Source organism: Mauremys mutica, chromosome 1 (assembly GCF_020497125.1).
Source record: "Mauremys mutica isolate MM-2020 ecotype Southern chromosome 1, ASM2049712v1, whole genome shotgun sequence".
NCBI lineage: Eukaryota > Metazoa > Chordata > Testudines > Geoemydidae > Mauremys > Mauremys mutica.
In genome coordinates, this window is record NC_059072.1 from 263591399 (window position 1) to 263603418 (window position 12020).

Below are 12020 nucleotides of genomic sequence, written 5' to 3' on the forward strand. Positions count from 1 at the left end.
ACACTACTATGACCCACAATGCACATATAAACACATTGTAAATCACACTGCAGTACAAGACCCTTACTCCATCTACTGACAATTGCAATATTATATGCCATGTCACATAGAAAAAGAATATGAAGTTCACAGCATACTCAACATTTCATCCCTTATCAAAATCACACATTTCTACAATATATTTAAATAATTATTTTAAAAAAGTAGATCTACTTTTCGGTATATTCTGCTTTAAAAAATGGATATGCAAATTATGTGATGCTGAATACAATTTGCCTTGGCCTACATCAACCACTCATTTGTGGTCAGCATCATGGGCTATCTGAAGGACTGGAGGCAAGAGAGCAAGACTGAAGATCCAATTAAATCTCCTCTGCACATCCAGCAGAGAAAGTTCTAACTTGCTCTCTAGATTCTTCCATCAATCACTTAAAGGAGCAGAAGCCTGGCAGAACAAAATATTCTAAGCATTGGGCAAAGAAAGCTTGAGCATCAGAGTGACAGGGTGTATAAACCCCATACTGGTCAGGTGGGGGTAACCAATCACTTTTGGCAGAAGAGGCCACACCCTCTCGCCCTGCTGCACATGCTCTCGATGAAAGGAACAGATAAAAGGCAACTGGTCAATTCAGTCAGGGCTGGATGAAGAACAGGATGGACGGGAGCAGCCGGCTCCTGCTGAAGAACCGTCAGCTCTCCAGACTGCAGAAGACAGTAGTACAGGGAACCTCGGCCCCCAGTTTCGGAGGCCAACAGAGACACCAAGCTGCTTCCTGTGGAGGACAAGCCCGCAGGAGACTCAAGGGTAGGAAGTGACACAGGAATGTGTTGGGAGCTGACACTTGAATCTTCAATAAGGAGATCACTGGCTTCATAGGGCCCTGGGCCAGAACCTGGTAGAGTGGGGTGGGCCCAGGTTCCTTTACCCCCACCCTGCACTTGCCAATAAGTGTTACCACTGGGGATCATTGATAAAGACTGTTGGTTTGCTCTGCCTTGCCCTGAGGGCCAAAGCCCCAGACTATTATTTTCAGCCCCAGCCAGGAGGCTAAGAACCCCAGACTGTTTGTTTGTTCTGCTGTCCTCCCACCCCACCCCTGAGGGATTGGGCCAGAAGTAGTACTGCCCTGCGAGCCAGGGCAGCACAGAGGATTATTTGCCATGAGACCCCATGTCCCGGCAAGAAGAGGTGACTCAATGGGCCATGTCTGATATGATGTCATGATTTGAAAAGGGGGCAACCCCCCCATTACACACTGCACCCCCATGACAATCAGCAAAATCTTTCTTCATCAGCAGAGTAAAGTTTGAAACGGGGCATAAATGCTTGTTTCATTAGACCAGCTCCCTGGCCAGCTCTGCTCCCAAGAACCTCAGCCAGTCACAACCCACTGCTTTAAGTCCAACCTACTCTTCTTTTGTCCACTGTCCCATCTGGTTTTCTTCTTGCAAACTATAAGCACATATGTTTTATAGATCTAGTCTGACTAGTTTGAAATGTTTACACTTGCAAATACTATATGTCTAAAATGTATGCACTTACCAGTTTACATGCAGAAAATTGGAGGAGGCAGGGGGCAAGGAGCTCCCTAGGCTGACAGAAAGGCCAGCAGACCATCTGCCATCCTGCAGGTGCACAGGAGGTGATTTTTCTTTATGTTTGTTAATTGTTTTTCATTTAAAAATGCCAAAGGCCTCTCTTCTTTCCCTTGTTGTTTTTGTGCACCTGCTGGCAGGCTGAGCATTGGCCATATGCCCCTGTGGCCCAGATGTGCATCTCTGAAAGGCTAATTCACTTTATTGACTCTCTCCTGCTAACACAGCTGTGTATGCACTAACAAGACAGTGGCACATAGTCTATATGTGAATATGGATGTTTTCATATGGGAAGGCTCATTTTGTTGTTGGTTTTTGCTTTCTATATCAGATGTTAACATGATTATCTTTAAAGGAGGACAGTCCTTTGACAATGAACACCTCTAAGTGAAGATCACGCAGTTAGATACCAAACAGCATTAAACTCTTTAAAAGAGGACATTCAGTTGGCAACATGAAATACTGTAAATTGCCAATCACCCCCAGGCAATGTGAAATCTCTGAAGGGAGCTACCTTTCTGTGATGTTAAGCCTTAGCAGCAGGGCTCCCAATTCCCATGATATAAAGTCTTTGAAATGACTGTTGGCATTTCATTCAGTCACAGTAAAATTCGTATCTGCAACAGGGTTTCTATGATTCCAGTCCACTAATCTGGACAGGAAAGGTTTCCTGCCTCTATCAATTAGGCAGGCAGAACAACATGAGAAATTTTTGAACCAGCTCAGCTCCCTTTATTGTCTATCAGGTTTGCCATTTTGCCTGGATTTTCCTCAACCTAAGTAAACCCCCATGGATTTTTTACTAAAACACTGAAAAAAACTTGTTAAAACCTAAAAAAGTAACAGTTTTGAAATGAAACATAGCACATATGCTTTGTGAGTCACTTTGTAAGCACTGTTTTACTGCAGACATAAAACAGTAAATATATTGTCAAAAATTAACAGCTTGAATTTTTTAAGTGCTTTCCCACATTATGGGTTTTGGCAATGACTTACACAGATGCAAAGTACCCTAGTTTGAACTGGGGTAAGTCAGACTACTGAAAGTCAGTTTACATTGGTGCACTGTGTCTAAGCTAGGGGTTTGCACAGTTTGTATAAACAAGGCCTTGAATATACACAAATGCAAAGCCTGTAACCTAGTTAGCCTCTTTTGTATTTATCCTTAGCTGCTGATACACTTTTACCAAATTATTTGCTTTTTCTACAAGTGGAATATGACTATGTTTCAATCAAATCAATCCCAATGTGGTAAAACTCAATTGATGCTGATAGTAGTAAAGTCCTAAAGATAGACAATATCCTGAATTCAATTGTTCTGTTTTCTGTTTGTGTTAAACACTTAGAGCTGATCAAAATTTCAACCAAAAAAGTGGAAAGAAAAAAAGTCATAAAACATTTTCACAGATACAGATCTTTTTTTCTCCTTTTCTGACCAGTTCTAGTCCCAACATTCTTTTTCAGACATAGTTGTGGTTAAGAAATCTGGATCTTCATATTTATCATTAGTAGAGAAAAAAGGACCTGAGGGTTAAATTTCACCATCTCAGTTTCAGCCTCCTCTTACTGTTCTAGGCTCCTTTTGTGATCTTTTGATTTGGGATCAATCATGCTTGGGGGAGCGGGGCAGGGGGAACGGGACTCTAAACTTTTCAGAAGCTATTTTTAAAAATGATTTTGTTCTTGTGCGGTTCCAAATTTTTTTCTTAATTAGGTCAAGTCAGATTCCCACAGAATACTGCAGTATTAGTGTCAGACTGTAATCTGTCAAGTCCCTTTGAAGCTGCCTTTAGTTGCTTTTGCAAGATGTGTGCTTCTGTAGAGTCCCTTGGTGCACAAAACACATGCAATGTTTTAGTCAAAGTCCTTCTCATGCTTAGTGCTAATTTCATCGTATTTATGGTATTTGGATAAAAATGAAGAGGCATCATCTTCCCCAAAGTTCCACCAAGTGTCACTGGGATGCTGGGGCATCAATCCTTTTTCAGTCAACAAACCATGAGGATGTTGGTAGCTGAGGAAGAATTTTTGAACCTCCAGAAATGGGGTAGGACTGTGTTAGTTGTTCTTTCTCAACAAGGATTAAAATAATGTGCTGAGCACCTATACAGCTGAAGTTCTAGATGACTGGTCCTGAGAAATGCTCTCATCTTTTCCCATTTTATTTTCTTATCTGAGCAAATAGCAAAGACCTTCTTGTTATACCCGGCATTCTTGAATGGCAACTTGAGTATCTTGGACCCAATATTCTGAGGGGCAGCAAGGTACAGTTCAGAAGTAGACTCAACAGCATTTAATAGGAACACATATTTCTTGAACTGATACTAAAGTCACTACCATACCGCTTTTTATGCTCTACCAACCACCTTGTATTAATAACAAATTGGATTCTTTTAGTTTTTCCCTTTATTTTTCCCCTCTGTCTCATTTGCAGCATCTAGAAGTGACCCTGCATGTTTCAGTCTGTGTGGTAGAGTATATCCACATTTAACGGCTTCAGTCATTCTTCAAATTGTTCAGTTTGTGCTCTGTTGAACACGATGTACTTAGCATAAAACAAATGGGTGCTTACAGTTGGGCTCCTTCGTTCATATTTAGACAAGTTGGTCAAAAAATATGTTTTGTGGAAAAAAATAAAGATGAAAGATTTTTCATTACATTTAAATGTTTCACAAAATAGCACGTTTTTTTAATTTTAAAAAATCTACTTACTTCCAATAAAGTAATTAGAGTATGAGCCCTAATGTCTGCTGAGCAAAAATTACACTAAAGAAATAGAATGAGGAGTGAGAGCAAGCCAATTGGACATTCCTTCTTCCAAAATTAAATTCAGACATCTTGTTTACATTTACATATACCCCTTACCTGAACAGAAGTCATCAGAATATCTGTCATACACTGCCTTGCAATTTCTTTCATCACACTCACAGGTATCTCCATGAATATCTCCCCAGTCACCAGTTGGATCCACATCATGGCATGTGCATTCACCACATACACATGTGCCTAAGGAAAAAAACAGAGCAGAAATGGGCCTACCATCGTCTTTTACGTAGAGACTGTCTGGTTTGGCCAATGTACATGGCAGAGGGACATTGCTGGCAATGTACATTGGCCAAACCGGACAGTCTCTACGTAAAAGAATAAATGGACACAAATCAGACATCAAGAATTATAACATTCAAAAACCAGTTGGAGAACACTTCAGTCTTCCTGGTCACTCGATTACAGACCTAAAAGTCGCAACATTACAACAAAAAAACTTCAAAAACAGACTCCAACGAGAGACTGCTGAATTGAATTAATTTGCAAAATGGACACCATTAAATTAGCCTTGAATAAAGACTGGGAGTGGATGGGTCATTACACAAAGTAAAACTATTTCCCCATGTTTATTTCCCCCCGTACTGTTCCTCACACCTTCTTGTCAACTGCTGCAAATGGACCATTTTGATTATCACTGCAAAAAGTTTTTTTCTCTCCTGCTGGTAATAGCTTACCTTAACTGATCACTCTTGTTAGTGTATGGTAACACCCATTGTTTCATGTTCTCTGTGTATATATATATATATATCTTCCTACTGTATTTTCCACTGCATGCATCCAATGAAGTGGGCTGTAGCCCACGAAAGCTTATGCTCAAATAAATTTGTTAGTCTCTAAGGTGCCACAAGTACTCCTGTTCTTTTTAAGGATACAGACTAAGACGGCTGCTACTCTGAAACCTACATTCTTTCTGTATTTGAGCCAAGCTTTCAATTTCCCCATAATTAAGATGAGAGAGTTTTCTAAATGCTCTCAGGATAATTAGGTGCTCATACTATAGCAGGTTTTGTCCTTAGAGATATATTTAAGAAAGGTTTCTATGAGACTTGCCCTTTTGCTCTTCTGTAATAGTTCTGGACTGCAGCCAAAGGAATAACATTCTCACTTTGAACTATTTGTTCACTGAAGCCAACTATAGCAGCTGGTGAATACAAATCTCATTTTTTTAATTATTTCTTCCCAAACTGGCAAAATTAAATGGACGTTATGGATGAAATTTAAGTGATTGGACTTTCTGCAAAGAACTACATATAGTTAAAAAAATCTGTCTTCTAAGGCCATGAGCAGGCCCTCTTTGGTTGCTGTTCCAGGTTCAGAGATGAAATAATGACCACCGTTCTTTCATAGCCCATATCCAGGGCTTTGGGAACCCAGGATGAGTTATCTGCCCATTACCCAGCCAGTGCAGCCTCATTGTAGGAGCAAGAGGTGAAAAGGGCTTCCCATTCTTGGGACAATTTCATCTTATAAATATATATTTTACATATACATATTCACACACATTTGTATATAATAGGAAAAATGTGCATGCATATACGCAAACATATTCATACATGCACACATAAGTGTATGTTTATATGTACACACATACACACAGATGCCAAATTTTAAAGATTCATGTCCAGAAGTGAAAAGAGAGCAAAACCAAAAACTATTTCTAAAAATTATGACCTTTGTCCTACTGCAGAATAAATGCACATATAAAATATGCGAATGACACACCTCTGTTGCTGCAGATTTTGCCATCTGGAGATGTGCATCTTTTCTTGATCTCCCATGGGGTGATGTCACACTGGAATTCACATTTATCTCCATGCCAACCAGCCTCACAGTAACAGTTTCCACAGTAACACTTTCCATGGCCTTAACCCAAAGCAAATTTTATACAGTGAGAAATAGACAAGTTTTTAAAAGAGCATTAACAATCTAACCATTTTTACTAATTTTCCTCTTCATCCTTGCAGTGTTATGATCACAACTAAAGCAGCTGACAGATTTTATTTCTGAATAAAATAAGATTTCTACAGAAGCAATTAATTATGTTGTATTGATATACCTCCATAAACCTATTTTACAAATGTTCTTAATTTGTAATACATAAATAAATAATAATAAAATTAAATGTAAACTTATTCTTTTTAAAGTCATTAAACTTAATTCTTGAGTATGGATGGGTACATTTAGTAGATCGTGAATTTAACAGAAAAAGTAAAGAGCAACTTTAAATACACTACTGTGGCTCAATCTCTCAATCATGAACTATAGCAGGGGTTGGCAACCTTTGGCACCCAGCTCGCGAGGCTAAGCACTCTGGCAGGCCGGGCCAGTTTGTTTACCTGTCGCGTCTGCAGGTTCGGCCGATTGTGGCTCCCATTGGCCGCGGTTTGCTATCCCAGGCCAATGGGGGTGGCGGGAAGTGATGCGGGCCAAAGGATGTGCCGGCCACCACTTCCCGCCGCCCCCATTGGCCTGGAGCGGCGAACCGCGGCCAGTGGGAGCCTCGATCGGCTGAACCTGTGGACATGGCAGGTAAACAAACCAGCCCAGCCGGCCAGGGGGCTTACCCTGGCAAGCCGCATGCCAAAGGTTGCCGACCCCTGAGATACAGGGTACTGTGCACTTGTAACTTTTAAACAACAGGAGTTGAGGGAGCTCAGCCCCTTGAAAGATTCACTCCATGGAGTTCTGTGCCAGTGGAGGGCTCCACCCATGCTGAGCAGCTTGCAGGACTCTGGCTTTTGTTTGTAACTATTTTAAACAGGGAAATTATGGACATAGACAAATCAGCTCTTAAAAATTAAGAAGTAGCTGGAAGATCAATCCCTTCCATGAATCAAAACAAACCTTTAACAAATTCACCTAATATCCCTCCCCCACCTTCAAAATCCTGAACAGGTTCTACCTCTGGTCATTTGGGGCTTAATCCTACAAGCTTGTAAGCCCTCTGACCCAATCCACCAAAGCACCTAACTTTCAGCAGGTGAATAGTTCAGTGACTTCAGTGGGACTACCCAAGGATTTAAAGTTAAGCATGTGGGACTCTTCATGTGCTTAAAGTTAAGCACATAGTTAAGTGCTTTGATGAGCAGAACCAGGACCTTGCAGGATCAAGTCTTTTCTCACTGTACTATGAGTGTCAGACTCAACAGCCCCAGCAATCTCTGCAAGAACTGGATCACCTGCTGTCCTCAAATATCTCATGTTCATTTACTATCAACAGTGCAAATTTTTAATTGTGACATGTACATTTTACAGTGAAACATGACATTTCCACAGCTGTCAACCAATTAAGGAAAAGAAACAGTTCTGTGTGACTTATGTAACTAACCAACCCAGAGAAAATTTTGCATATTCACAAAGAATTGTTCATGAAAGCAGATCAAGAATTATTTCCGAACAAATTTGTGAATAATTTCTAAAACTAATTACATTTGAGAACTTGGCAATTTTTTGCAGACACTTCACACTGGTAGAAAGGAAGCTAAATTTGTGAACTAAGTTGTTATAAATTTTTTGACCATCTCTATCTTTGACTACAGAGGGCTCATGGAATGATTCCACATCATCAGCTACAGTCTGCACCCCCTGCCAATCATCTTGCGACTGCATTCCACTAGAGCACAGGTGAATAGGCGAGCGAGTGTGGATGGCGCAATGCAAACCATCACCATTGAAAACAAGTCACGCGTGTGTTCTGATGACAGGGTAAAGTTTTATTTACTGTCTTATGGCTGTTGAGGCACAGAGTCTGAGTTGTAAACAGCAGCAGACTTGGCAGGCATAATTTGTGATCCCTTTCTCAGCATCAAACTACCTACATACTTTATTTGGAAAGGGCTGCCATTTGCGCAGCGGTCTTTTTAGCCACAGCTATGCTCACAAGACGTAAAACCATTGTCAGCATCATCTTTGGTCACGAAGGATAACAACCACCTCTGACCTCTTCTTTTCTACCCTCACACTCATATATACCCAGAACTAGTATGAACTACATAATTTAATCTACAATTATCTTGGAGTGGATCTATGGTTCCTGACTGAAGACAATGCTGTTCTATGAGGACAAAACAACAAATTGCAGGATTGGAGTTTAGTTAGCTATAATATGGTCCATGTTAAAAATCAAGCAGTATCTTTGCTGAAACTGAATATGAAATCCCTATGGCTAATCCCCCTGTGACGGGGCATCTGCCCCACACTAGTCCATAAAGGGCTAATAGAACCCTAAGGAGGCTGCACAACAGACAGCCAATGAGAGAGGACTCTAGGGAGGCTATGCAGGAGACAGCCAATTGGAGAGGGCTACGAGGAGCAGCCAATCAGGGCCAAGCAGGCCCACATAAGAAGAGCTGCAGGGCAGAGAAAGTCAGTATCTCCCTGGAGATCGGGAAGGGAGGAGGACTGGCTGCCTCGCAGGCAGAGGGCAGCTAGCACCTTGGACAGAGCAGTGCTGGGCAAGATCAGGGGAGCGAGAGTGAGCTCCTGGCTGACTGCTGACATGCTAGGGCCCTGAAACAAGGGCGGAGAAGGTGCTGGGGCTGCGGGGAAGTGGCCCAGGGAAGTAGATTGTGGGGCTGGAGGTGATGCAGCATGTGGCTGCCATCTACAGGGTCCCTGGGCCGGGACCCGGAGTAGTGGGTGGGCCCAGGTACCCCCCACCCCCACTCACCATCGAGCAAAACCTAGAAGCAAGCCCAAAATCAATGCTATTAACACTAAAAACCAGAGGAAATGCCAGGAGTTTGTGCAGGCTTTTCAACTTAGCATGCATGGGAAGTAATTACCAGAGAAGGCAGAGGAATTTTGGGAGAATTTAAGAACAACAATCCATGAAACAGCTTTAGCTACATTTGGGGGAAAGAGACCATCAAAAAAGGACTGTTTTGAAGAAAATGAAGTGGAACTATTAGCTCTCATCAATATTAAGAACACAGCCTATCTGGAACACAACAAGAAGCTAACAGAAAGCACCAAAGTGAGACTTTGACATGCAAAAATTGAGATGCAGTGAGCAAGCAGATGCTGCGCAAATCATTACTGGATCAAGCTCTAAGAAGAGATACAGACAGCCTCAGACACAGGAAACCTCAAAGTCATGTATGACGGCCTGAAGAAAGCTCTAGATCCACTGTCAACAAGGTTGCCCCTCTCAAATCACACAGCAGTAAAATCATTACAGATAAAAGCAAGCAGTTGTCTCATTGGGTTGAATACTATTCAGAGCTATACGCACAAGAAAGAAACATCACCAGTGAATCACTGGACCAAATGCCAACTCTACAGGTCATGCCAGAGCTAGATGTGGAGCCCACTGTAGAAGAGCTAAGCAAGGTCATTGATTTGCTATCAAATGACAAGGCTCCTGGAAAAGATGGCATCCCAGTGGAAATCAACAAGTACAGGGTTATCTCACTACTAAGTGTAGCAGGAAAAGCTTTTGCAAAAGTCATCTTAGTGCACCTACAACAGCTGGGAAATCGTGTCTACCCTGAATCACAGTGCGGATTCAAGGTTGGAAGATCAACTATAGACATGATATTTTCTCTGCATCAACTCCAAGAAAAGTGCAGGGAGCAAAACTGACTATTGTACATCACCTTTGTGGTGCTAACCAAAGCATTTGACAGTCAGCAGAGCAGGTCTACTAGCAATACTAGAAAAGATAGGATGTCCACCAACCCTGTTCAGTCTTATACGTTCATTCCTCAACAATATGAGAGCAACTGTCCAGTTTGACGGGTCCACTTTAGACAGCTTTGAGATGAAAAGTGAAGTGAAGCAAGGATGTGTTCTTGCCCCTACACTCTTTGGAATCTTCTCAATACTCTTGAACTGTGAGTTTAAGGACATGAAAGATGGAGTGTATCTCCACACAAGATCAGATGGGAAACTCTTCAACCTGTCCTGACTTAAGTCAAAAACCAAAGTAAAAAAGATGCTAATCAGGGAACTTCTATTCATTGATGACACTACCTCATAGCCCACAATGAAGATCTATTACAAGAACTCATGGACTGCCTTTCAAGTACCTGTCAGGCATTTGCTCTCACCATTAGCATTAAGAAAATGGTTGTATTAGGACAGGGGGTTCCACAATGTCCTTCAATCACCTTAAATGCAAATCAGCTAGAAGTAGTCCAAAAGTTTGGCTGCTTAGGTTCTACAGTGACCACCAACCTCTCACTGGATGAAGAACTAAATGTTTGCACTGGAAAGACTGCCACTACCTGTAGCAGACTAACTAAAAGAGCGTGGAGCAACTCAAAGCTTACCATCAAGACCAAACTGCTAGTGTACCAAGCTTGCATCCTCAGCACTCATGTATGGTGGGGAAACATGGACAATCTATGCTCATCAGGAGAAAAGGTTTAACAGTTTCCATCTATGTTGTTTACACCACATACTAAACACCAATTGGCAAGATAAAGTCACCAATGCAGAGGTTCTTCAAAGTTCTTCGACTGTGCTGGCTGGGCCATCTGAGTAGGTTGGAAGACGGACACATAGCCAAGGACACGCTACCTGGGGAGCTATCAGAGGGAACAAGAACAATAGTCCAAGCTTCTCTATAAAAATACATGCAAGCGAGATTTGAAGGAATTTGGAATTGATCCTGACCAATGGGAACTTGGCAAGTGATCATAACAAGAGACACCATTGTCTCCATGAGGGTATCAAAGTCCATGACAGGAGCTAGCTCCTACAGCTTGAGGAGAAAAGAGCCCATAGGAAGCAAGCAGCTCCCAACAAAGATACATACATTTGCACTAACTGCCAAAGATCATGCAAATCTCGGCTTGACCTATTCAGTCACATGAGACATTGCAAACCATCTACATCATGGGCTGCAATTCCCACCGTCTCTCGCAGATGAAAGGATGCCAACACGTGCCTGGTTTCTCTATTTGGGGTCCATCCTTGCAACTGCATATGCATATGCTTAGCTTTTAGCACATGAGGAATAGCTCTATCGATACCCCCAGCACAACTATTCATGTGCTTAAAGTTAAGCATAAGCACATGTGCATAAGTTTGAAGGATAAGATCCTTAGTTTGCAAGGTCTCCAAGAGAGTATTCCTGTCTTACTGTTTGCAATATCAACTTTAATTGGGTCCTGATCCTGACTGAGGTGTCTGGGTCCTGGCATAATATAACCAATTTCCATAGTGATGAATTAGGAAGTCACAAACACGAAGGATGTGGTTCACTAGCACCTTTCTCTGGTAACTCTTGAATTCAACAGGCACATCAACATAAAATCGGAGTTTTACAGAGGTAAATCTAGTCCCTGGTTGGATTATGGCATCACTGAATGAAACAAGGGTAGGGAATAGGAAAAAGTTTTATAATGAGACACCGCACTGATGAGAAAGGATACACAGAAAAATGCAACGGGAGAGTTTAATGGGGTTTTGTAAAATGTCAAATGTTATCAAATGTAATAAAGTGTGGCATTTTCTCTTCACACTTGGTATGCAAATTAAAGTATATATTGAATCATTGACATATATCCCTCCCCAGCTTTTACTTTGGTCAATTATTTGATAAATTTGGCCTGCATTCCCAGGATATGGCTTCTTTAGAGGGTCATATTACT

The 12020-nt window shown here is 41.6% G+C and overlaps 1 protein-coding gene across 5 annotated transcripts in view; it reads right to left on the reverse strand.

The window, feature by feature from the left end:
- ITGBL1 (integrin subunit beta like 1) overlaps positions 1 to 12020 on the reverse strand; it is a 220838-nt gene that overhangs the window by 86746 nt on the left and 122072 nt on the right. For all 5 annotated transcript variants that reach the window (XM_045008639.1, XM_045008648.1, XM_045008631.1 and 2 more), the window contains 2 exons: positions 6145 to 6285; positions 4462 to 4602 (listed from right to left, as the gene is read on the reverse strand). In XM_045008639.1, the coding sequence (XP_044864574.1) occupies positions 4462 to 4602; positions 6145 to 6285 (282 nt within the window). The remainder of the gene's footprint in view (positions 1 to 4461; positions 4603 to 6144; positions 6286 to 12020) is intronic.